The sequence below is a fragment of the Microtus ochrogaster genome, chromosome 24 (assembly GCF_000317375.1).
Source record: "Microtus ochrogaster isolate Prairie Vole_2 chromosome 24, MicOch1.0, whole genome shotgun sequence".
NCBI lineage: Eukaryota > Metazoa > Chordata > Mammalia > Rodentia > Cricetidae > Microtus > Microtus ochrogaster.
In genome coordinates, this window is record NC_022024.1 from 14,180,835 (window position 1) to 14,208,392 (window position 27,558).

Sequence of the window (27,558 nt, forward strand, 5' to 3'; positions counted from 1 at the left end):
TTGAGTTATATAATGGCAGAGGCATGTAGGTGATGGAGGAAGGTCATTGGTTGATTAAATAAAGAAGCTGCTTGCCCTGATAGGTTAGAACATAGATGGGAGGAGTGAACGGAGCAGAATGCTGGGCGGAAGAGGAAGTGAGGTCAGACTCGACAGCTCTCCTCTCGGGGGCAGATGCCTCAGAGAGACACGATGCTCCACTCTTGCGGGCAGAGGCGAGAGCTCTGCTCTCTGAGGCACATGCAATGAAGCTCCAACCCAGGATGGACGTAGGCTAGAATCTTCCCGGTAAGCGCACCTTGGGGTGCTACACACAGATGATTGGAAATGGGTTAGTCCAGGAGCGAGAGTTAGCCGAGAAAAGGGCTAAAGCTAAAGAGCCAAGCAGTGTTTAAATGAATACAGTTTGTGTGTTGTTATTTCGGGAATAAGCTAGCCGGGCAAGCAGCCGGGGTGCTGGGGACTCAGCCCCGCCACTCCTATTACTACATGTAGGTATATACACAAGCATGCACGTGGACCATTAGTCTGTCTGAGTCCATAAGAACACACATGCCTATATTTGTACCGGAGTGTGGGATGTGAGAAGCCCAGCTTGCCCGTGTGTGTGACACCACAACAGTGCATACAGCGAGCCCTCATCAGCAGATAATAAATCAGAAACACGTCCTCTCTCGCTCCATAGAAATTCTGTTAGAATCCTCGGATTTATTGCTACTGCTGTCGTTGTTTGAGTTTATGTTGTTTCTGTGTTCCTGTCATAACATAAATTTCTGCTTTCTGCTAAAGGAAAAAAAATGGTAACTGGTTTCATATAAATAAGTTTTTAGTGAATTGTTTTGCTGGTGAGGTTAGCTGATTAGGACAGAACATTCAGTGAGCATCAACCTGCATTTGTTTGAACTAAATGTCCCTTAAATAACCTAAATATTTCATTCAACAACCTGAGTATTAGAACTACTGACCTAGAAATACTGAAAAATCCCATTAAATATTACAGAAAACTTGTGGTTTATCACCAAATAACAGCAACTGACAACTAGATTTAAAGCATTAAAGCCAAAGGGAGTAGTCTTATGCTTGGTTTTCAGGGAAGTGAGCAACCAACATACACTGTTGGAGCCCTGGGTGTCACAACACAGATGATCTAGAATCTGCTGGCATCCATCCAGTAGGTAGGTTCTAAATTATCAGAAGGTAAGAGTTTTGCCAGAAGAAATTCTTTGGCTGTAATTTTCCACATGGCTTATAGAATTTTCATTTTTCCAGCTAATCACTCGAAAGGAAATTGAAGCAAAATCCTGAATGTTTGACAAGGTGATTACTGAACGCCACAGGGTTCGCCAGTTGCCTAGTCTATGTTTTCAGTGTTTGAAGAAAGGGACAAAATAATATGTACTTTACAAGAATATAAAAGCTAATCACGGAAATAGACTCTAAGAAACTCTTATTTGCTCTTATGCCCCAAGCCTGACAGGATCTCAGCTCTTGACTAGCCCGGAACTCGATGTGTAGATCAGGCTGGCCTCAAATACTCTTACAGAGATCTCCCTGCTCCTGCCCTGCCTCCTGAGTGCAGTGATTAAACCGTCTGCTCCAACCGTCTGCTCCAACATGTGCGGGGAAGTCCCGGTATTTTGTTTGCATGGGCCTGAGCCATCCTCAGCACCCTGTAACATCCTCTGTCACAATCTAGATACTCTGTGAGGGGATTAGCTCTTCAGAAAGCAAATTAGTGGATTAGAAAGAACTGTGCACCAGAGGGCGCTTCAGGCTTTTCCCTGAGAGTGTAAGACCTACTGGCTCAGAACTCCCTGGGCGTCCGTCTCCATGGCAACACGGAAGGCAGGGCAGCAGTCTGCTGATCACTCCACAGCAGGCCAGCCTAATCAGAAGGCAGAGCCAGGGTAGAGTTTAATCCCTGTTCAGGCATATTCACCAGGGCTGTACTCTACGTCCTTCCATGGCCCTGACGAAGAAACTTCAGTGTTTCTGGACCCTAGGCCTATGTTTGGTAGTCAGCAAACTTTCCAAACTGGTCAAAGTTCCCTATGTGCCAACTATCTACGACCCGGGATTTATACACGAGTGTGTCGACCTCCATAACGAAATGCGAGGCAAGGTGACGCCCTCAGCAGCCAATATGCAATACCTGGTGAGACGGGAGGCGGGGTGCTGCCCAGAACGATGCGTTTAAGCAGGAGAGGGCTCTTAAATCAACCGTTTGTTCTTTTTTGTCTTTCAACTGCATCTCATATGATCCCCAATTAATTACTTTTAAAAATGATGTCTTTAGTAAAGAGCTAAAATTAGCTGAAATTTAATTTATTACAATTAGGATGATTTTATTGTAAAGAAATATGTATTAATCAATTTAATCTTTCTCTTTTTTTTTTCAGCATTGGGACAAGGACTTAGCACGATTGGCCAAATCATGGACTAGGAAGTGCAAATATTCACATAATCCCTGTACTGCAAAGCGATATAGCTGCACTGTGGATTTTGACTTTATTGGAGAAAATATGTATTTAGGGCCAATAAACAGTACACCAAAGGAAGTTATTTCTCTTTGGTATAGTGAAAGAAAATATTATAATTTTGAGAATATGACCTGTTCGAAAATTTGTGGCAATTATACACAGGTAGGTACTTAATGGGTTATTAATCAGTTCTTGTGTTTATTTTAGTGACAAGAAACAGTTTTTGGTATTTTCGTCTATATTCATTAAAAAAAACACTCCATTTTATTGCATATCCCATTAATCGAGTGTAGCTTTTATGATCTTTAAAAAATGCTACTCTGCTGTCATTTTCTTTACATTACTTACAAGAAATCTACTGTAACCCAAGGGTTCAGTCCTGTGGCTTTTCCACACCTACGACTGTGTTTACTTCTTTCCAGTCCTGATCAACTTTCCATGAGGTGCCGGGGTCATCTCCACCTTCCTTGGGCTTTAGAATCTTGATTTTACCATACTAAGTCTATAGTTTAAAACACATTTGCAAAATACAGGTTGCTGTTTCTTACAATAGTTCCTTCCCCCTTCCCTCTGCCTAGCACCCCGCTACCAGTGTTGGAAGTGTGCTTGATCCAAGCCGGTTTGGCGCCTCAATTATGTTTATGTAATTTTTCTCTCTGTGACCATTTGGATCATTTTATTCCTGTGTCTTTAACTCACAGTCATTTCTTCCGTGTGCCAATGTCACACGAATATGATTTAGTTTACTTTCTTTTTCTTTTAGACTTGAAAATAAAATCATATTATATCCCCCATCCCTTTCTCCCCTCAATCACTTCTCCTGTCCCCCTGCTTGCTGTCTCTCAAATTCATGCCCTCCATGTCTTTAATTGCTATCATATATGTATGCGTTTTCCTAAATACATAAATACAGTCTGTAAAATACTGCTCCCGTATATGATGTCAAGACTGACCACTTGGTATTGTATCACAAATTTGGGGAAGACTATTTCTCCTACTCCTAGTGTTCCTTAGTTGCCTGTACATCTTGGTCTAGAACTGAAGTCCAGTGAGATTTCTTACTTCCTTGTTAGCATATCTATTGGTGTCCTCTTTCTTTGGGGCTGGTTTAGGCATCTGTGTTGATGAAGCTTAATGGGTTTAGCTTACACTCCCTCTCCCACTATGATCCCTATACATTGTGTACAGGACCCTTGTGTAAACGTATAGATGTACCAACTGAGGTTGGGCACCACATGCTCTCTGCATTGTAGTTTTCTGTACCGATATCCATCTATTGCAAGAAGACGTTTCTCGGATAAAGGGTAAGACCTATACTTTTCTGTGGATGTTAAGATAAATATGCAGAATGCAGCCAAAAACTACGCTGCTTTAGTAAAGTGGCAGTTGGAGGTTCTCCTCCAAATTCATGATGTCACTCTCTAGGTAGCTGGCCGTGAGTCCCTTCTTGTTGATAGCACCTTATGTACGATTAGAGAACTGTTGGTTGCTGCCAAGGTATTTTTGAGATCTCTTTGGTATAATACCTTGTCACCTGCAATTAGGATAGTTTGACATCTTTCCTGTTGCCTTTCCTTTGGTTTCCTTCCCTTGTCTTACTGCTCCAGTTGGTACTTTGAACACGCTGTTGTAAAGCAGAGGGGATAGTGGACATCCCTGTCTCATACCTGGCTTCATTTTAGTGCTAAGTTTTTACCCATTGACGATGATGTTGGCTATACATTTCCTATTTGTGCCTTTTATCATGTTGAGGTACGTTCCCTCTAATGTTATTCTCTCTAGTCCTTTTTTGTCATTATTTTTGTATTAAAATAATGGATTTTTGTCAAAGCTTTTTTCTGCATCTATTAATACAATCCTATTATTTTTATCTTTAAGTCCATTTATGTGCTATATTACACTTATTGGCTCGTTATGTTGAACCATCCCTGTATTTCCAGAAGGGAGCCAACTTGGTCATGGTAGAAACCTTTCGTTGCTTTTGTATGTCTGCAGTCCATTTGCAAGGATTTTTAAGTCTATGTTTTGTATCTATTTTTTTTAAACATGGTTTTGATGTTACATCAGTTTTGGCTTCATAGAAACAATTTGGATATATCCCTTCTGTTTTGTTTTTGTTTGTTTATTTTTCAGTTTAAGAATGATTGGCTTAATGTAGCGTGATTAATAAAAACCCAGAGACAGATGTTGGTGTTCAATCTGAAGATCAGAAAGGCGAAACAACCAGCCACTGGCTCTTACCTCTACTTCAGTCTCACGCAAAGATCCTGCCCCCAGGAATCTCAGAATGAGACTGTCTGAGAGCTGTCACCCTCCCATCTTATATTCCTCTATAGAGCTGTCATTAAAAGCGTGCACCACTACCACCCAGTTTCTATGGCAAACTAGTGTGGTTATTGAGATTAAAACTGTGTTTTACCACTGCCTGGTCTGTTAGGATGACCAGTGGGGCAGTTTTACTCTCGGATCTTCAGGTAAATTTTATTTATTAAAATACAAATGAAATGTCACTACATTAGATCTTCTTTGAAAATTGAATAGAATGTTGCTTGGAATCCACCTGGACTGTTTTAGTTAGAAGACTTTTGTGCCCTGTTTTAATTTCTTTATTGGTTATAGGTCTGTATAGATGGTTGATCTCTTGGTTAAGTTTGGTGGTTTGGTTGAATCTAGAAATTCATCCATTTCTTTTATATTTTCCAATTTAATGGAGCACACATTTTTATAATATTCTAAATTATAATGTTTCCTTATTCATTTCTGCTTCTTTTCATTGGAATCCCTTTTTTTCTTTCTTTTGATTAGTTTTGCCAAGTGATTGTCAATCTTGTGTCTGTCATCAAAGAACTATAGCTCTTAGATTTGTTGATTCTTTGTATTATTTTCTTTGTTTATATTTCACTAACTTTAGCTTTGATTTTTATTATATCTTGTTATCTGATTGTTTGGGTTTTGTTTGCTCATAGTTCTCCTAAATGTTGACTTTGCATCATTAAGCTGTTTACTTGTATTCTTCTTTTTTCTTGTTCTGTCTTTCTTTCTTTCTTTTTAGGAGAAATAATTTGTTGAGGAGGTTATTTTTTCAAAAGGTCAGAGACCACAACCTTCATGGCAGGGAGCATGATAGCAGGCAGGTAGACATGGCACTGGAACAGCAGCTGAGAGCTCACATCCCATTCACAGAAACGCAAAGCAGAGAGCTGGCCCCATGTTTGTGCCATCTCACAATACAAAGTGTGCTTAATCCAATTTCAAAAATTCTCAGTCTTCTTCACATAAAGTTGAGTATTGTTCTTTCAAGATCTATGAAGAATATTGCTAGGATTTTGATAGGCATTGCATTGAATCTGTTAGATTGCTTTGGATAATATTGCTGTTTTTACAATGTTAATTCTTCCTACCCAAGAGCATGGGAGATCTTTTCATTTTCTTCAATTTCTTTCTTCAACAATTTAAAGTTCTTGTTATACAGGTCCTCCACTTATTTGGTTAGAGTTATCCAAGATATTTTATGTTATTTGTGGCTATTGTGAAGAGTGATGTTTCTATGATTTATTTCTCAGCCCATTAATCATCTATGTAAAGGAAGGCTACTGATTTTTTCAAGTTAGTCTTGTATCCTGTTACATTAATGAAGAGGCACATGAGTTGTAGAAGTTCCTTGGTAGAATTTTTGGGATCACTTACGTAAACTATCATATCATCAGCTAGTAGTGAAAGTTTGACTTCTTCTTTTCTGATTTGTACTGGTCTTTAATTCTTATGGATTGTTCTATCCTGAGCCTGGAGTATCTTCTCTACACATATGCTGTTTAATACTTTTGTGAGTAGATGAGAATCTCATCCCATGAAAACAGTATTTTGACTACTCTAGTGTTGTTCCATCTAAAATCTCTACTTACCTTTTCTTCCTAGACTCTCAGTTCAGATATCCTATGTGAATTCTTCAACTTATTTCTGATTTCCCCTCCCACACCAGGGTCTCAAGAGTCAGAAGGCAATAAGCTGACTGCAGTTGCATAGGTCGTATCTTTTTTGAATGGTTTAACTCATTATCTTTTGCTATCTGATGTCCAAAATCTTGAAAACACTATTTCTTTTACTTTTTCTTCTTATTGTTGTGGCTGTATATAGAAATAGAAATCTGTCCTGATTTCTGCATTTACATCTAGACATGTTCCAGAGGCTGCGAAAGCAATGGAAAAAGCTAATTTGCTTGACCAAACTCACTCATGCATCTAAGTTGAATTAGCATTTGGTGTCCTACCAAAATCACTTTGTTAGGCTAAATAATTTATTTGATTGTTTATGTCCTTCTCAAGGCAAAGCAGTTCCTCTGGGTATCCGCAGGGTGGAGCACAGTGACTGACTCTTATCTGCTGCTCTGTAACTGCCCTTTCAATAAGCCCAGGAATATCCTGAATAGTTAGTAGTAGTATCAGCATCACGTTGAGCAAATAGTTTCCATCATTGATTCAGTGAAGAAGAAGCTCACAGTTGCCATGATTTATGAACTTCTATTTGTTTGATGTTGAAGCATCTTCAACAACAAGATGCTTTTATGTCTAGATGTTTTCCAGGACACCAGAGTAGATTCTGCTGATAAAGATGAGTTTTTCTATCGCTCTTACAACTGGGAGGATGGGATTTGTATTCAGGCTTTTTTTCCCCTGCCATCCAGTTCCCAAATAACCACACTGAGACTTTTTATTAAATATAAGTGCTCGACCAATAGTTCAGGCTTGTTACTAGCTAACTCTTACATTTTAAATTAAACCATATTTCTTATCTACACTCTGCCACATGGCTCGGTAGAGCAAGTTTATCTCCTACTTCCTCTGCATCTCCTCAGGACTCATGAGACGCCTCCTCCTCTTCTTTATGCTCTCTTTTTTGTCTTCCGGTCCCACCTAGCCTCTATCTGTCCAGCAATTAGCCAGGCAGCTTCTTTATTAATTCAATCACAGTGACATATAGTCACACAGTGAAAATAATATTCTCCAGAGATCCAATGGCAAGTGTCCTGATAAAAAGAAGAAAGGCAGACTCCTAAAAGACTGTGAGTGAGCTTTTGTACTTTCTCCTGTAGTCATGAAAAGAGAACACGTTCTCCAATATCCTTCACGTCTTAAAACTGTTACGTCAGGCAGGGGGGATTAGTCTTCACTGCCATGTAAACGTAAACAGAATAACGGCATTGAACCTGGCTGATTGGTCTTCTTCACCAATATGTGATGAATGCTACTAAATAACTGGGAATGAATTTGTTCTTTTTACTCATTCAAAAGTATGTCTCGATAAACGTTCTATGCTTAAGGCGAACTGGTGCCTTGCATTTGTTATTCACTTATTTTATGAATACAACATATGTATAAGTTTTATATCTAGTCCATTCCATGAAAGAACCACAGTTTAAAGCTATGTGATGTCAATATGTCTATCATTCTCAAACCTAACAATATCACAATGTAAACAATACTTAGCAGGGCTGTGGAGATGGATGAATATTTAAGAGTACTCTGATGTGCAAGCAGCAGGACTTTGTTTTGAATCCCTGGGTCCCATGTAAAAATCTGGGCATTGCCATCTATGACTAGAATCCCAGGACCAGCAGGGGTTTGGGGGATAGTATAGGCGAGACAGGAGGATCCCTTGGCTTCTCTGGCCAGACAGCCTTCAGCAGACTGAATGAGAGACCTTGCTTCCAGAGAATACGGTACAGAGCAGTAAATCAGGACTCTAACATCTTCTTGCTTATATGCGTGCAGAAACCCATGCACCTAAACATACACACAAGCAAACACCACACACCGCACACGCACACAAATACACCGAGCAAATAGAATTTTGTAGTACAGATACTAAGAAACCAGAGTCTAAATATTCCTTGAAAATATATACACTTGCCAGTGTTCTATTTCAAGAACTTTTTAATATTCAAAATGAACAGGATCCTTTAATACTTAGCCTAATCTTATTTTTATTAAATGAGAAACTAGCTCAGAAATCATCTGCCATCCTGAGCCAGGTATGTGTTGAGAAGCAAAGTTCATCTCTTGGTCCTCAGCTATCCATGCCTGTTCCTGAGCTTTGCTGTCTTTCAGACAGCCAAATATCCATTCAAATATGTTTAGCAAAATAATGAATTACAGCTATACTTCAGCCGTGAGAAAAAGAGATTGGACTCTCAATCTGTGAAATAGTGTCATTTATTTTCTTAACGAAACTAGAAAGTTTAAAAAGTTAGAAAGCCTATTTGGTTAATTTTTTCACTGGTTATTTCTTTTCTATTGAGGATATGTAAAATGTCTTCATTTGGAGAAGGGAAGATATTCAGTTCTATCATTGGCTCGGGAAACTTTAAATGTTCATCATTCTTTAGCTCTTGCTTATGGTCCATTTTCCCTACAAAGCTTTTACTTTTGAAAATAGTTTTTCTTATAGCTTAGAAAATATTAAAATTTGACATTCTTATGTTTGACCTTAAGAAAATGTTAAAATTTGACATTCTTATGTTTGCCCTTATAATAAACTTCACATGTTCTTAAACCATATCTATCTTGTGACTTGACAAAGGTAACATTATCGTCGGAAACTTCAAAATGCACAATTTAGGAACATTTTTTTTTCTGAGAAAATAGTAAATCATTGTTTTCATTTCTAATCTGATTTTGATGTTTCTTGTAATGTGCCCCTGGAGAGAATTAAAATATATTTTCTAAGTTATCTAGAAGAAATTATTTTTAACAGTGTATTACATTATGATTTAGTTATTAAGATATCCTTTTGGTTTATGATGATTATTTATGAAAGAAAACCATTTATATTGCCCTTATGAAAGCTGCTTTAACAGAAAATAACTTAGATTTATTAGATACATCTAATATATATGTTAGATATTAGGAAAAATGTAATAAGCATATATATGTACATACATATATATTAGCATAATGAATTGTTTACATGGACTGTCTTAATACATTACTCTTAATTCCTTTTCTTATAGGTAGTTTGGGCCAATACATTTAAAGTTGGATGTGCAGTTTCAAATTGTCCTAATCTCTTGGGAAGATCAGCTGCACTATTTGTGTGTAATTATGCACCAGCGTAAGTTGATTTAATAAAAAAAAAAGTCCTAAGTTGATAACAAATGTTTACAAAGCTGTGTGTGATAGAGCACACCTTTAATTCCAGAGCTCAGGAGACAGAGGCAGTTGGATCTTTGTGAGGTCCAGGCAGTCCTGGCCTACATAATAAGTTCCAGGCCAGTCAGTGCTACATAGAGACCCTGTCTCAAAACAAAACAACAACAAAATGGCACAAATATTTACAAACAGTGTCTTACACTAGACCCTAAAGTATTTTTGATGACATCTCCCTCAGCAAAACAAATTGTAGAAGTGAAAATAGAAGAGTGACAAAGTATTGCCTAAATGAAAAGCCTCTCCTGTCAGAGAAGTTATTTCTTAATTCTAAATAGTAGAAGCTGGGACGATGACTCAACTAGTAAGCTGTCTGCCTTGAAAGCATTAGAAGCTGAGTTTGGTCCCTGACACCTATGTAAAAGACCAGCACTATGGGCACACCTAAAACACCAGCACTGCCAGTACCAAGGGCAGAGTCAGGAAGATGCCTGGTGCTTGCTGCTTAGCCAGTCAATGAGCCACAGGGTCATGGAAAGACTGTCTCAGAAAGTATGCTCTCAAGAGTGACTGAGAAAGACGCCCAATATTGGTCTTTACACACATGTACACACATACATGAACAGAGGCAAAGGTAATATAATATAAACTGCCATAAGATTACTGAAATGTAAAACTAAAAAAAGTCAGCAAACACCACTCTAATGAATGTTAGCAAAAGAACAAGAAAAAGAGTGATATTGTTTTCTTAAGGGTTCTTTCTTTTGGAAGAAATAATGCCATTTTTAAAGGTGCTATAGGTAGATTCTTGCTCAAATGAAAATATAAACACAATGAGGTCTAAAAATGAAATTTTAGAACTCCAACCCAAATATCTACTAATATAAAAGAAATATTTAAACAGGTGATAATGTGATTCTTCAAGAAACAAAAATTTAAAGATAGATATTTGTAAATAAAAACACAAAGAATAAATATATAGAAATGATAAAAAAAAAAAGAAGGTAAGACATGGTATGAGGAGACAGAAATGTGATCTACCACTGTTCTTGTTTCTGCTTTTCATTGAGCAGCTAAAATAAGAAGGACAGACACTGCCCCAACAGCTCAGGCCAAATACACTTTCTCCCAGTGCAAAAAGATGGCTGCCATGCAACATCATATTTCTTAAGAAGAAATCAAGAAAGACTAACAATTGATGAAAATCACGAAAGGGCAGTATCACTTCCTATAATTCAGGCTTTTGAAAAGAAAGAAGAGGCAAGAGGGGATTCGAGAAGAGAGAGAAAAGGGAGAGAAAGATAAAGGAAGGGAAGAAAAAGAAAAGTGAAGGAAGGGAAGGAAAAATGAACAGGGAATATTTTGATGGCTTGTTAGTACATAGGAAACAAGTCTTCTATTGAAGAATAGTTGTTGCTGCTTTTTCTTTGTCACAGTCAAGTAGTGACTTAGTGAAAGGCAGAAGCAGCTTGCCTAAATGTAGGTGAAAATTTAAAAGCATCATTGACTCATGAGTGGTCTCCCTTTTTGCAGAGGAAATGAAAAGAACACCAATCCTTACGTAAAAGGGGAATTCTGCTCCATGTGTAAAGCGGAAGACTGCGTCAGTAATCTCTGCCGTAAGCAAAAAAGAAAAATAGTATCGTACTTAGACAGATGTGTTTCCATAACTTTGTTGAAATAAGAGTGGCAGGGCTGTGTCCCGCCACCCAGCCGCCCGCACGGCTAGCTTTATCTGAAATAATTACACGGAAACTGTATTCTTTTAAACACCGCTTGGCCCATTAGATCTAGCCTTTTCTCGGCTAACTCTCACACCTGGACTAGCCCATTTCTAATAATCTGTGTAGCCCACGAGCTGGCTTACCAGGAATGATCTTAACCTGTGTCTGCCTGGAGTGGGAGAATCATGGTGACTCCCTGACTCAGCTTCTTTCTCCCAGCATTCTGTTCTGTTTACTCCTCCCACCTATGTTTTAACCTATGAGGGCCAAGCAGTTTCTTTATTGCTTAACCAATGAAATCAACAGATTGATATATGACACTCCCACATCATAACTTCATTACAATTTTACATGTGGCCCCTTCCGTTTCCATTTTCTATAAGACTTGATTGTTTCTATGAGAATATAAAGCATTTTCTATAAGTTACATATAAATACATTTAGTTCAGATAATTACACCCTTCACTATTTCCCTTTTCAAGGAAAAAGACAAAAGCAAATTAAGTACAACTAAGATCTAGTTTGCTGCTGTGCACAAAGTAGCTATTGGTTGAAGCGTTTGTTTGCATTTGTTATAACCACGGTCACTTACTTGTTATTACTAGAATATTCAATTATTTAGAAGTAAATACCAGTCCCCATCAGAACTGTTATTAAAAACATGTTTATCTTCCATCATCAGCTTTTGTGTTAATTCTACTTGCTGTTTGACAGCTTCTTAGCTCTATATTATCCACTCTCATTACTCAACACCCCCATTATCTCCCCCTCATCCCTATCAAACTCCCATTATTCCTACCAGTTCCTTCCTCACACTCAGGACGTGCACTTTTATCCTGTGAGCGATTTACTTTAATGAGAGTCATTATGTGACCACTGGACTGGAAATGCTCATTGGAGCCAATGAGGTCATCAGTGGGTACACAATTGAAGGCGGTGATTCCTCATTCCCTGAAACTACCAATAGAAGATAGTTCAGGGGTAAGGCGTAAGGGGGTCCTTTGGCTCCTTCCTCCATTATTCCTGAGTGTTGAATAGGCCGTTCTTATGCAAGCCAAAAACAGTTCACAATGCCAAGAAGATAGATTCATGTCATGTCATGTGTTACTCAATCATAGAGAACTTAATTAAATCTGGGCTAGGATCTATACAAGGCCTAATTGACTTCTGCTTCACCAGCTTCCACGGGTCTCTGGGCACGTGTACTTCCTCTTACTCTTTCTGTGGAGGGTTCTTAATGTGAAAATACCCAGCAGTTCAGAATTGCTGAAAACTTTGCTCTCCGGAGCACTTGAGCCTAGCCACTTAACTTTCTCTTTTCTTTTACCCTTCACAACTAAACAAGTCACTTGGCTATCTATAATATGGGCATCTCGTAGATAGCCCTCTCCTTGTCTTTTCAACTGGATCTTATCCTTCATCCTCTAAGGTTGTCTGTCTAACACTGGAATGCTATTAAAAGCTCTACTGACTTCTCTCCAGCCAACCATCAGCCTCTGGCTAACAACAACAAAAGTCAAAAATGTTTTTAGCCTTAATCTTGAGCCTAGAATCAACAAGTAGACCCAGGGTAAATATAGTTTATTGGATTGTGTCAGCTCATCCCTCTGTGGGTCTCCTGCCATGAGATCCACATTCCTCCAGTCTGCTGCTTCAGTAAATTTCTTACTTTCCTAAGCATTGTTTTGTTGTGTATGATTATGATGTCATGGTTGTGCTTAATCAGAGCCTTTGTCTGTCACAAACTACTCCATCCAGAGATCCAATCACTCTGACAAAGGGGATATAGTATTGAAACTTGAAGTGTGTGGCCAGAGAGCATGCTAAGATTTGATGCCCGATTGGGAGATGTTTCTCCATTTTCATTTTTTCCAAATTATTGAGAAATTATTTGAGTGTTCTTGTCCCTTTGGCTTTGCAAATTCATTTTAGAGAAGACTATCCATCCCATATAATCAGCTTTGGTAAGTACATTGGATTTAGAGAGAAACTAGACTTTCATGTTCTCTTACAAATCAGTAAGAAGAAAAAAAATCAGTAAGAAGTTATAAGTTGAGGGCTGTAGAGGTAGCTCACTGGTTATGAGTGTGCACTGCTCTTTCAGAGGATCCAAGATCAGTTCCCAGTACCCAGGCAGCTCACCATTGTCTGGACCTCCAGTTCCAGGGTATCCAATACATTCTTCAGGCCTCTGCAGTTACCTGCACAAACCCACACTCAGACATAAACGTAAACACATAATTAAAAATAAAAATCTTTAAAAAATGATAAATTTGGAGAGAAATATTGTCGCATGGAGTACTTTCGTTGAAAATAGTGATTTGGATGTTTTAAAGTCTTTTATTAAGTTTTGAGATGTTCACAGTAGTGGCTTTGCTGATCAAATTAGATTCCTCCCTGAAATACATGTGTCGCTATTATAAATATTTTAGATTACATTTCCCAATTTTTTTGGATCTTGAATATGTTTACATTTTAGTCTACCACTCCTCTGAGTTAGTCACCAAATTTATCCACTTCTAATATTGTTTAGATTCATGACAATTCTGTTACTTGTAGAAATCAGCGTAACTTTTGGTCATTCCTCCAATCTTTATATCCATTATTCATTTCGCTGAAAGCAATAAACAGTCCATCTCCCTACAGTACTGAACTTACACTGTGATGGTGGACACCTTCTCTTCTTCCTGACTTTAAATAAAACAGTATTTCAACATTATATGCTTGTGTTTTAGACTGTTTTTCATTTGACCTGCTGTGGGATGAAAGAAACACTCTTTCTGCTAAGTTTTTAACTTGAATGGATGCTTAATTTAAAGGTTTTTTATTCCTGCATCTTTAAAAAGAATTCTATGCTTTCATTGGTACATTAATGTTGAAAATGTTTCAAAGGATTTCTACTACAAAACAACCACATTGTAAAATTTCAAAGATGCTATGGGTTGTGATAAGCCAGTGATTCAACAATGAATCACTTCCTCTCTATGACAAGCCCAATTTGGTTGTGAAGGTTCCTTAATAAATGACTAGATACTTATGAATATTTTCTTTATAATTCTTGCATTGAATTTAATGGCTATAACTGCCACACAGCTTTCCATCTTCCTTCCTCTGTATATGAATTTGGCTCCGGGTTATAACAGCTGCAAAGAAAACTGGAAGTTGGGGCCTTCTTTTGAAATTTTGGTTTCAATGTATACAGTGTGGATTATTCAATGTTTTAAAATTAGTTTTGTGAGACAATCTCTATAAAACCACCATGTTCATATTATGTATGTGTTAGCTACTGAATGAATTTCTTTAATGACTATCTTTTATTTTCTGCTTTATTCTCTTTTTTAGTTAGGGTTTCTATTGCTGTGAAGAATCTCCAAGACCACAGCAAGTCTTATAAAGGAAACATTTAATTGAGGTCACAGGTTACACTTTCAGAGGTTTGCACCATTATTGTCATAGGAGGAAGCAGACAGACATGGTTCTGGATAGGTTTTGGTCAGAAGGCAACAGGAAGAGAGCTGTCTCACTGGGCAGGGCTTGAACATATATGAGCCCTCAAAGCCCACCTCCAGAGTGACACACCACCTCCAACAAGGCCACACCCACTCCAACAAGACCATGCCTCCTAATAGTGCCACTTTAAGCTTATGGGGGCCAATTCATTTCAACTGCTACAATGACTGTTTGGTACTCCAGTTTTTAACTTCTTTGCCTATAGCTATGTTCCATCTAAGACCTATGATGTCTGATGTGTTTTCCTTTTCTGCTGGTCAGTCTTTATTAATAAACGTGTAGCTTAGTTGGCTTCTTTTTTAAAAGACAGGAATATTGGCATTGTTTAAATATGTAAGTGTTGAAGCAAGACAACTTGAGCAGTGATTCAGGGGACTAGATATGACAAATCATACAAAGTGATTTGAACACAAAGCAAAGGAAGGCATCAACAAATTTTAGCTGTCATTAGAAGCCCCTCATTATACTTTACTGACTCAGTACATATTTTCACAGTCCAAGGCATTCTGAGCTGACCTTTTTTGTTCCTTCTACCCATTCCATTCAGAAATGAATGGGAGCTCTTCCTCCACTGATTTCTCTTTTCTGATAACCATGCTGGACAAAGCTTAAAATCATGGAACATGGTAGGAAGTGAATTTTAAAAAAATCAGTGAATGGGGCAGTGAGCAAACGAAAAGAGTGAATTTCTAACACATACACGGTCCTGTTAAAATTCAAAACTGAGGAGAAAATTTACATGTAGGAAGGAAGAGTTTGGGGCAGTACAGCAATTAAAATCATATTTAAGATTTCACCTAAAAGAACTGAATTTACCTCAGAAGCTAAAACTGGGCATAGTAGAATGTCAAAACAAAGTTAACTTTCTGTGGCTTTTTTCCTGTTTTAGATATTTATGCCTCGAACCCAGGAGGCATTCTAAAAATATGTATTTTTATTATTATTGTTAGGCAATACCGTCAAGGTTTTAAGTCCAGTCAAATTTGAGAGTTTTGATTTTGAAGTTCAAGAGTTTTGATTACCTTATTTTAAAAGCTAGAAATACCAATCAATGTTTTCATCTTGTGTAACTGTTCTCCCTTTTATTAAAACTCCATAAATTATACGTGAGCATAAATATTTCAGTTATATTTGTTTTTTTTAAATTAAATTGAACTCTTAATTGTTGTGTTTTATTGACAGTTCACGTGACTGAGAGAGCAACTCAGCACAGAGCCGGTCATCTTCTCATGCTAGGTTTTATTCTTCATAGACTACTTTAATTGTTATTTCTAGTCAGAAGAAATTTCTAAATACTACAATAAAGACTATTTTCTGAGTAATTAGAACTCAAGATCTGTTTAATTCCCCGTTACATTTTCTACATTCTTGTCTAAAATATAAATTCAACATCTACTTTTCAATTCAAAAAGGATATATATATATACATATACATATACATAGCATATAAAATATAAGAATATATAGATAGTAGGTATTATAGAAATTGGGAAGCAGGGGAATGAAGTTAAGGTTGTGTTTTTATTGGGGTTGTTTGCTGATAATGTGCATGTATGTGTGTCTGTGAGTAGGTGTGTGCACATGTGAAGACCAAAGTTCAGATCCTCAGCACCCATGGGTGCCGGGGTCGGTATGGAAGTCCACCTATTCTCACCATGTGGGATGTAGAGACTAAGGTTTTTCAGAGCATGCTGGCTAACTAGATAGACTCCAGTCAGCAAGCTAGGAGTTTAACTGAGAGGCCCTACCTCAAACTAGAAGATGGAGAACAACCCAGGAAGACATCTTAGCCAATGTTGGGCCAACAAACATGCACATGCACCACAAATGTACATCCACACACATGTGAACACGCATGCACTGAAAAAGTGGGACAGACTGAGAAAAAAGTCAACAAAGTTGAAGTATGCTCCTACGATTCAGAGGACAAAGTCATACATTTGTGTATTTTTAGCTTTATTCTTTGTTCTCCTTAAACGAACATAAAAAATTAAATTTTCCAATTTTTATAAAATTTTAATTGTCAAGTTAAACTCTTACAAGAAAAAACTGATAATCTGAAAAGGCATATGCTTATTAAATAAATTGAAGAAATAATTAATTATCTGAACAGAAAGAAACAGGCTCAGATAAATTCACTAGTAAAACTTAACATTGAAGAGTGCCATTGTACATACACAGAGGCTGCTGGATCTCTGAGTTTGAAGCCAACCTGGTCTCTAGAGTGAGTTCCAGGACAGCCAGGGCTACACAGGGAGACCTTGTCTTGAAAAAAAAAAAACAAACAAAACAGAGTGTTATTTTAACTGTGGTCTACATCTTTTGTAAAAAACAAAAAGAAATACTTTAAAACTCAATCTATTAGGCATTGAATTTTTGCACACAACACCAAAGACATGATCCATAACAGAAAGAACTGAGATAAGCTAAAAAAAACAAACTCCTACGTTGCTAACAAGCAAGAAAAAGACAAAGTATTCTCAAAATCATACTTGATAGTGACTGTTATCCAAAATATGCAAATAACCTTTCAAACTCAAGAATTAATGCTAAACTTGTTAGAAAAAAATGAGCCAAAGACCTTAGCCTCAATAATAAGAGAGGAAGGAAAGCATATTCAAAGACACTCTATATCCTAAATCGTCAGGGCAAGGAAGACCAAATGGAACAACTCCACACATCTATTAAAAACCTCCAGAACTTGACAACACCAAATGGGAACAAATCACATGGAGAAGCAGAAATTCTCATTCAACCCTGGCAGGAAGGCAAAGGGTACAAACACACTGGAAAGCAGTCCGCCAATTCCCGAGGCCTCTGAGGTCGCTCCTCAGGTCAAGGTACCTGTTGCACGGCATGGCAATCTGAAAGCAAGAATGGCGGAAAGGGAGAAATGACCCCCCAAAGTCATCTGACTTACACATGTGTGCCTGCGCCACAGCACACGTGCTCGAACACACAGACACATAAACAGCAACAATAAATAATAGCAAGTATAATCATATAATAATAAACAATTATGAACACGCTTCTGCCAGAAGACCGATAAGCATGTCTTTGCTTTGCCTGCAAAAGTTGAAAGTCATTTCCATACAGACATCTTCAGACACATGTTTGTAGCAGCCTTGTTTATAACCGCCCAAACTTGGAAGCAACCAATATGTCGTTCCTTCAGTGGATAATGGAATAAGTTGTTACACTGAGAAAATGGAATGTTACTGTGTCAAAAAGAAATAAGCTATCAAACCCTTAAAAACATGAAGGAAAATTCAGTGTAACACTGCGAGAAAGGCATCATGTGACCAGCTTACACATTGCATGGCATCCACTGAACCACATTTTTGAAAAGACAAACTGTAAAAAGTGGTTGCCAAGATGCTGGAGGGAGAGAGAGATGGATGCCTTGGAGGAATTTCTGAGCACAGAAACTCCTCTGTATAACACTAATATTATTCATTTTAATAGTGTGTAAGTGTAGCGATGAATCTTTATACAGTTGCCCAAATCCAGAGAATGCACTGCATACAAAATGAACCTTAATATGAACTATGAAATCTGGACAATAATGTGCCACCATGGGCTCATCAGTTGTAACAAACACACACACTAGTGTACTTGTTTTGGTTTGGTTTGGTTTGGTTTTGGTAGTACATGGAAGATTGTTAATGTGGGGAGGGTTTTTCACTTTGTTGCTTTGGAATACAGTCTTATGTAGTCAAAGCTGGTCTGAACTTCCTGTGTGACCTAGTCTAAAAGTCATAATTTCTTTGTCTTAGAATCCCGAGTTCTGGCATTATAAAAATATATGATCATGCTTAGCTCCAGTGAAGGATGCTGGAGAAGCCTTCATGTTTTGCAAGGACAGAGATCACATTAGACACATCTGTACTTCTCCACCCACAAATTCCCTCTTAAAGAGCCCATCTTTTGTTAAAGAAATATCTAAATAAAGCCAAAAATTACCTTCGATATTCAGTGGCAAGATTGCTTCAGGCAAATTATGTGACTACCCACCCCCCCACACACACACATACACAGTGACTTTCCATCTGTTCGAGGAGATACAAATGAGAAGCATTTCATAAAGTTATTATCTGACTGAGTTCATATTTTCCAACTATTTAAAATGGCGATAGACAAATTTGATGAGATAAATTTAAAATAATATTCACAACTGCATTGTAATTTACTGTTTGATAAATTATTTAGAGCACTGGGTAGACTTGTTCCTACTTTGTTCAGCTTTTCTAGCATCATGGGCTCTAACATATGGGAAGTATTAAAAAAATTATCAAGATAAGCAAGATGCCAGTAATGGCAGAGCTGCCAAGGAAATGGGACTTTTCTTTATAATTAATCATAGGATTTGACCACCAACCATTTTTATTACATTAGAGAATATTGCTGACAAACGGGGTGCATGCAAGGGTCAAAACACCTTCCAAAAAGAAAATCGCCTCATTCATATTTGAGAGGAAGGGCTATGTGTTTTCTACTGGTCCTTCTCATTCATTTAATAAGCTGCCTCGGTACATACACTGAAAGAATAAAGGTACAACCAAAATCATCCTGTGTAGGTTTACTGCTTTTTATCACGTGAATCAAAGATAATTTTTAACAATTCTTTTTATTTATTTATTATGTATTATGTATACAATATTCTGTCTGTGTGTATGCCTGCAGGCCAGAAGAGGGCACCAGACTCCATTACAGATGGTTGTGAGCCACCATGTGGTTGTGGGAATTGATCTCAGGACCTTTGGAAGAGCAGGCAATGCTCTTAACCACTGAGCCATCTCTCCAGCCCCTTAACAATTCTTTATAGTTATGTTTGGATAAGACTTAAAGAGAATCTTCTGTCCCTAACAGAGACAACAATAAAAACAATCACAACTCAATAGATAAGGAAAAAAAATGAGCTGGATGCTCGTCCCTAACACGTGAAGAATGACTATTTCCCTTTACACAATTATAAGGGACTTGTCAATCACTCAACACTTGGGGTAGAGACTAATGTCTTACCAGGAAACGACGACACGCCGTTCAGTGTCCAAAATGAACTCTAGATAATGCTCAATAAGCATTGTGAAAAACGTACTCCTTTAACTCAAGTCTGACTTCGGTCAAAAAGCAGACATTGATCATGATTTTTTTTTCTCCCCACCCACTTCCCCCTCCTCCTTCTCTTCCCACTTCTGAGCCCTCTGCCGACCCGTAGATTGGCAGGTCACCGGGGCGGCCTGGCGCATGTGCACTGGCTGGTCTTTGGTGGGTGAGCATGAAGCCGCGTCTCTCCTTGTCCTTAGTGGGGAGTGTTCCCTCGCGTCCCCTGACACTAGGGGGTGTGCTGAAGCCGTGGCTGTGTGAGTTGTGGCTCCTACTGATGGGCTCTGGTTTGAACGCCAACTTCCTGCCTCATGAAGAGGATGTGGACTTTATCAATGAGTACGTGAATCTCCACAATGATATCAGAGGCTCCGTCTTCCCCGCAGGGTCTAACCTGCGCTTCATGGTGAGGCCGGAAGGCTGTTTCCCAAACCTCCCACCACCCAGGCCCCTTCTATAAAGCGTGGGGAAAACTGTCAATCTGATAACTTGATCAGTTCCTTGGTTTTACATAGGACCAAGTGTGGAAGAAGTAGTGGTACCCCTTGGAGGTGCAAATTTTAAGGGACGACAATTTAAAAATGCTATTTTAATGCAATTGGTTTTTTTTTTTCTAAAAACATTAAGAATCGGTGCAACCTCATCAATAATCAACCAAGTAACAAAACAAAGAGAGACTCCTTGGATCTGAACTAGTAGAAACTGAGACTCTCAGGGTAGGACAGATCCTATTTTATTTAAAATTTATTAAAAGATTGGATCTTTTGCCCATTGTAAATGTTTTCCCATTAATTCTGCCTTTAAAAAACAAAACTTGTGCCGGGCAGTGGTGGCGCACACCTCTAATCCCAGCACTCGGGAGGCAGAGGCAGGCGGATCTCTGGGAGTTCGAGGCCAGCCTGGTCTACAAGAGCTAATTCTGGGACGGGTACCAAAGCTACAGAGAAACCCTGTCTCGAAAAACCAAAAAAAAAAAAAAAAACAACCTTGTTTATTAGGCTTTTTTTCTTCCTTTTCTTTCCTTCTAGGTTTTCAGGGGTTTTGTTTGTTTGTTTTTATCACTGGTTTGATTTTTGCTCCCACGGGCTTGTCTTGGCCCCCTTGTGAGCCTGGATACTTCCAGGATCAGAAGGCATGGAGGCTGGAGGACTCTGTAATCAGCAGCTTCTAAAGCAGAGGACTTCAGGGGTCCTACTTACTAGTCAGAGGGATGGGACCCGAGACATACCTAGCCTTGGGAAGAGATGTGATTCCTCAAATGCCCAAAGGGTGATTAACTGGTTATTATCTAAAGACACATTATGATAAAAGAAAAGGATTTTTCTGACTCCTCACTGCCAGTCTAAATGGGCCTCTCGAACATCTGGGTAGGAAAACGCCCCTCATGAAAGGTGTTTGTTGTAAAGACTAGAAGTACATAGAGTCTTTCTAAAAGGTAGATTGGCACAGTGGTTCCTTTGGCATTGCCCGCTCTCACCCCTTGAACACAGGCTGTCGGCTCTCCCATTGGATAGACAATCTTGTGTGCTTAACATTCCTATACTTCCAACGGGTTGCCTATCTGTTGGTAGTAAAAATGTTAAATGCGGGGCTGGAGAGATAGCCCGGTAGTTAAGAGCACTTGCTGCTCTTGCAGAGGACTTGGGTTTGGTTTCTGTAGGCTACTAGAACCCAAGTTCCAAGGGGCTTCTTTGGGCGTCAGGCATGCGGGTGGTGCCCGTATGTGCATGCAGGTGAAACATACATGTAAAAACAAAAATAAACAGAGTATTGAAACTGTGATGAGGTCTACTTTCTTCATGCATATGCTTTTGGTACTGTCTTAGAAAAGGCATTACCAAATCCAATTTAATAAGTTTTCCTCCACATTTTCAAATCAACAAAAACAAAGAAGAATTTCAGGACTTACATTTAGGTCTTTGATCTGTTTGTGATTAATTTTTTGATATGTTATAAGGGTCTAATTCCGTTCTTTTTGCGTGGATATCCAACTTTCCCAAGACTTAGTTTAAAGTACTGGGGTTTTTTGTTGTTTTGTTTTTTGTTTTGTTTAGTTTAGTTTTGTTTTGTTTTGCCTATTAAATGGTCTTGACAGCCTGTTTATAAACCACTTTCCTGTGTGTGTGCAGAAATTTATTGCGGAGCTCTTTATCTCATCCCACAGTCTGCCGAGCCCTCTTCTGAGTTTATTTTCTTTCAGGACTTTTTCTTTAATTCTCTCCAGTGTCCCTTAAGACTCTGTTGGCATTACTTTTGGTGGGGGTCACACTACTTTACAGAATGTTTGGTGTGGTGAAGGCATCTCAGTGTTAAGTCTCCAAGTCTCTCGCCATAGAAACCAGACTTTTCATTATTGTCTTCTTTGATTTGCTTTAGCAACATTCTGTGCTTTAAAAAAAAAGTTCAGTTTGGTTAAGGTTGTTATTATTTTTTAATGTTATCATGACAGAATTATGTGCCCAAGTTTTCTGTTCAGATTGTTCATTGCTAATATATATTAATGCATGTAATTGTGTTTACAAATTTTATGACTTCCTGTTTTACTCAAATCATTTCTAAATTTCGCTGTAATCAAAATACATCCTTTAATAATTCTCTCAGTCAGGGTGTGAATAATGAGTTTCAGATTTCTGCATCCAAGGTAACCTTCATTTCTCACTCTGTAAAGCCTTCGCATTTGTATTAATAGGAGTGGCGGGGCTGCGTCCCCAGCACCCCGCTGCCCACAAGGCTAGCTTTACCCGAAATAATTACACGGAAACTGTATTCATTTAAACACTGCTTGGCCCTTTAGCTCTAGCCCTTACTGGCTAATTCTGATATCCCAATCAACCCATCTCTAATAATCTGTGAGCACGGGTCTTAGTAAGCACCGGTCTTACAGGGAAGATTCTAGCCTACGTCCATCCTGGGTCAGAGCTTCATCGTGTGTGTCTGCCTGGGAGCCGGGAGCAAGGCGTCTTTGTCTGAGGCGTCTTACCTCACTTCCTCTTCCTCCCAGCATTCTGTTCTGTTTACTCCACCCACCTATGTTCTAAGCTATGAGCCCAAGCAGTTTGTTTATTACTTAACCAATGAAATCAACAGATTGATATATGACACTCCCACATCACGCATTGGCGATATATGTGTGTTTGCACATATGTGTGCAGGTATACGTGTGTGCATATTCGTTTGTGAGTATATGGAGGCCAGAGGAGATCGCACAGTGTCTTCCTTGGATGCTATCAGTCAAATTCTTTTGAGACAGCTTCTCTCACCAAGCTCAAAGTTTATTCTCTTTTTCTAACAGCCAGCGAGTGACTAATAGGAAAATAACTTGAAAGGATGTCCAATTTTTTAAATGTTTCTAAAAACTAATTTCCAAAACTTTTTTTTAGTAACATTTTACCTTAAAACTTTTGCAGGTTGAGTTTGAGATGTCCACTGATGATTGTCAACTCGAGCTGTCTGTAAAGTAAGAGTTACCAGTGAAACGACAGACTGAGGACAGCGAGAAGGGCATGTAGAATATGCGGCGCTGGGGAGATAGCTCTCAGTTCATAGTCTCACTCTGTTTGCTCGAGAGATAAGTCGTAATTGTGTTCTAAAGTAAGATGACTGGCTGCTCCAGATGAGAAAGGAAATTTTAAGATGAAAACTTAATGAATAGAGAAAGTTGTCAGAAAGTTTGTAGGAAAGGAGTTTCAGGGATGCTATAGGTAGATTGCAATTGGATGTATTTATCGACAAGATGTTGTATGAGTAAATTAAAATGTCAAAAGAGCTTGACACAAACTAGAGTGTGTGTCAGTGTGTGTGTGTGTGTTTGTATGTGATACTTGTGTATGTGTGTTTGTATGTATGTGTATGCATGTGTGTGTGTGCACACGTACATGTATGATGCTTCTGTGTGAGCCTGCAAGTGCATGCCCAAACAGAGGCCAGCAGAGGGCATTAGGTGTCCTCCTTTCTACTCCTCCTTAAAGATGCGATTTCTCCCTGAATCTAGTGTCGTATTTTTTTCAGCTTGAATGGAAGCCAGGAAGTCCTAGCAGTTCCTGTCTCTGCCTCCTCAGCACTGGAAGCGCAGCATCTTGAGGACCAAATGTACACTGACCTCTCATTTTATATCTGAAAATAATATCCTATATATAGTGAATGCTCACCAAATAGCTATTAGATGGATATTTTAATTTACTAGGCACAAAAACCAAAATATTAAAAATGTGTATTGTGATCAAACTGTAAGTGTATTATATAATCCTGAAAAGACTATAGAAGATAGTATTAGAATGAATAGTTTAATCTCTCACTTGAATATTTCAGTTATAGATGTATTATTAATGGGCCTTTGTCTTAGGAAGTAGTCCTTTTATTTTTAATGGTATGAAAAGAAGATTTTCCTGCAAATATTGCTCAGAAAACGAAAAGCAGAAAACACGTAAATAGTAAAGAGTTGTTCCAAGAGAAAAAACAAGAAAAAATATTAGAGCATTAAAACAACATGATTTTTAACTATCTTGTTTTCTCTGGTTTTTGTATGTGTTTATTTTCAGACTTGGGATGTAGCTTTATCACGTACGGCTAGGGCATGGGGGAAGAAATGTCTGTATCAGCGTAATACTCATTTAGACAAAGCCTACGAGTCCCATCCCGTGTTTAATGGCATTGGTGAAAACATGTGGGTTGGCCCTGAAAATGAATTTACCGCAAGTATCGCCATCAGAAGTTGGCATGAAGAAAAGAAAAGTTATAATTTTCAAAATGACACTTGCCTTGAGTATGAAAACTGTTCCCATTATATTCAGGTATCCGATTTGTATATTGTCATTAAATTAGTAGATTTCTTAATTGCTTTGCCTAGTTTTCTGCTTTAAATTTATAAACTCAAATGATAAAATTACTCCTTTGTCTTTAACGTCTGCCATTCCATCCATTATGGGAAGAATACAAGAAATAAGTGTTGTCTGCATACCTAAAGATCAAGGGGTTGTTCTGAAACTAGCACATGGTAGAAATGCTGGAGAGACTCTTAAAGAACATAGTTTACAAATTGCTGACCATGAGCAAGCATAAAAGATGTCTTAATGCCCACAGATCAGTAGGTAGACTGTAGCTAATCGGCTGACTTCTAGTGTTATTTCCACCACCCATGCCCAGAACTCCAGATGTCCTCCTTACCCTCTAAAAAGTCTCAATCACCTTTAATTTTATGTACCCATTTCTATTATTTTACACACTAACCGAAACACGGAGAACAGAGACCTTGTCTTTTTTTCCCACATATTCTCACAACAACATGACTCTGCTCAGTTTCTTCTCAGTTTATGTCAGAATTAAAAAGATTTTGAATGAACATGAATTTGTTTAAAACATGACATGATCTCAATCAGCTTACATCATATTCCATTTAAAACATAATTTTGAAATTATGGCTTTGAACTCCACTCTTTTTTAACAAATGAATTCTTCTAAGAATTTTTGATCCATTCTTTTTTATTAGTTCCTACTTATTATACATAGCAAGGCTAGACTCCTTAATATAATTTTAATCCCCTTCCTGTTACTATACTGTTTTCCCTTCTGTAATTCAAGCCGCCAAGACATTCTTGTCCCTTATATTGGACCTGCTAGACTTTGCTGCAACTCTCATATTTTATTTTATTATATTATCTTGTTATTTTTGCAATAGTGGGAATAACCCCCAGGGCCTCACACATGTTACTTGGCAAGTGGTCTCGTTTAGATTTTTGTCTCTTTTCTTTAATATATCACTATATTTCTTCAATAATTAAAATTTTACAACAACATAAGTTGGTTAAAAATTAAGTAAGAGATAGAAATGGTTCCCCTTCCCCACAAGTTATGAGCCAAAAGAACTTTCTTCTTACTTGAAATTTTACTAATAATTGAGATTACACGGAGAATTTCTGGAATGTCTCTCATTATTCCAGTCCCTTTCCCCTTGTAATTCAGGGTCTGATTCTCTGTAATAGGGAACAGATATCCTCTAGGTCTTTCCTAATGGAAAGCCCATACTTTCTTTCATTTTGTGGTGCAGCTTCCTCTGTAAGAGGAAAGACAGATGCTGGTGCATTGTTACTCTCGCATCTTCCTTCCTGCCTGTAGCCCTATTATTTCTCTTTTCTCCCTTCTGCTAGAAACTTCCACCTCTACAAACTTTTCTTCTTCTCCCTCTGATCTTTCTTCCTGACTGCCAAAGATGTAAAACTGTTCAATTTAATCGGGTATTGGCAAATTGCCTCTTCAGTGATGGTTTCCACTGGCTTAGAGCATTGTCCTACATCAGTGTTCTTCAGCCATTTCCATCATAAGAAACTATGAGGATGTTGATGTAACTACATTTGGGAAATGCTCTCCGAGAACATGACAGTGCTTTGCTTGGGTCGAAAAGCAATTTTGGATCATGCTTGAATTTCTTGGTTAAAGATTCTGTGTGGATGGAATATAGTATGTATAGTGTAAGTACTGCTAAATGAATTTTACATTGTCTTTGACATGCTTATTTCAGCTTGTTTGGGACAATTCCTACAAAGTTGGTTGTGCTGTTACTCCATGCCGAAGAATTGGAAATATCCACTTTGCAGCACTTTTCATATGCAACTATGCACCAGGGTGAGTGATTTTAAAGCAGTAATCCTTACTTGTGATGTGTGTTTGAAAAGAACTCCGCAGCGTTACCCTCTGACCTCCACAGGTACACCAGGGCACCCCGTCTCTGTGTGCATGTGTATGTGCGCACACACAGCAATAACTAAATAAGCAAAATTTAATGTTTAAAGTTCTCTGAAGTTGTGTGAACTTAGCACATCCGAGAAGGGGGTAACTATGGTTACAGGTTGAGGTGAAGAGTAGGTGTAAGTCGATAAAACCGAAAAAGCGATGCCATGTTAAAGATCCTGGAATTGATTTGGGGAGCGGCAACATCATTGGAAGCTCATAAGCAATTGTCTGCCATGATCTCATTTATACTTTGTAAGGAATGTTTTATTTTTATTACTCTAGGTGCTCCGTAGAGCGTAGACTACCGAGAGAGCATGTGCAATCAGGGTAACCCCTTAGTGCAGACACACACGGTGGTATCTGGAGCAGGGCCTTAGCACATGGACTGGTTTTCTACTGCTGCACACTAAATAGCACAAACACAGTGCTTATGAACAGCATTCCCTTGCTATCAACTCTTAGGTCATGAGTTCTGCCACATAATGGCTGGGTTTAGTGCTTAGGGCCTCCGAGACAAAAATCAGTGTGTCTACTACGTTGTCAATGGGGGCAATCTGTCCCAAACTCCTTCAAGCTGAATTCATCGAGAATTCAGTTCCTTGAGGCTTGTTGGACTCAAGGTTCCCATTTGCTTTCTGAATGTCGGCCAATGAATGAACATGCTAGCAAGCAGAGGGCAAGCATGCAAAAAGCAAAAGCTTCCTTTTTCCATGTCCAGCAGAAAGTGTAGTCCAGATTATGAGTGCATCTCCCATCCCATCCCAGGGTCCAGATCAAAGGTGTGCATCTTCCTACCTCAAAGGTCCGAACTAGAAGTGGATTCCCCCACTTTAAGCCAAGCAAAAATATATATGTATATGTACACACATA

General features: G+C 38.4%; 2 protein-coding genes across 2 annotated transcripts in view; both read left to right on the forward strand.

Moving 5' to 3' along the window:
* The first annotated feature begins 1,840 nt into the window (after nt 1-1,840).
* On the forward strand, nt 1,841-16,174 carry Glipr1l1 (GLIPR1 like 1). The gene is made up of 5 exons (XM_005358065.2): nt 1,841-2,155; nt 2,400-2,642; nt 9,487-9,587; nt 11,156-11,241; nt 16,039-16,174. The coding sequence occupies exons 1-5, from the start codon at nt 1,964-1,966 to the stop codon at nt 16,116-16,118; spliced, it is 702 nt and encodes a 233-aa protein (XP_005358122.1). The 5' UTR covers nt 1,841-1,963; the 3' UTR covers nt 16,119-16,174.
* Nucleotides 16,175-20,093: 3,919 nt separating this feature from the next.
* Nucleotides 20,094-27,558, forward strand: part of Glipr1l2 (GLIPR1 like 2) — a 9,000-nt gene continuing 1,535 nt past the window's right edge. The window contains exons 1-3 of the mRNA XM_026784608.1: nt 20,094-20,368; nt 24,501-24,752; nt 26,477-26,580. Coding sequence (XP_026640409.1) covers nt 20,135-20,368; nt 24,501-24,752; nt 26,477-26,580 — 590 coding nt within the window. The 5' untranslated portion in view covers nt 20,094-20,134. The remainder of the gene's footprint in view (nt 20,369-24,500; nt 24,753-26,476; nt 26,581-27,558) is intronic.

Bases quoted from the DNA above. Each gene is read 5' to 3' on its own strand.
- Glipr1l1 (XM_005358065.2), top strand. From the start codon at position 1,964: ATGGCCCTGACGAAGAAACTTCAGTGTTTCTGGACCCTAGGCCTATGT. The intron at 2,643-9,486 runs GTAGGTACTTAA...CTTTTCTTATAG, and splicing joins TTTGTGGCAATTATACACAG to GTAGTTTGGGCCAATACATT. The intron at 9,588-11,155 runs GTAAGTTGATTT...CCCTTTTTGCAG, and splicing joins GTGTGTAATTATGCACCAGC to AGGAAATGAAAAGAACACCA.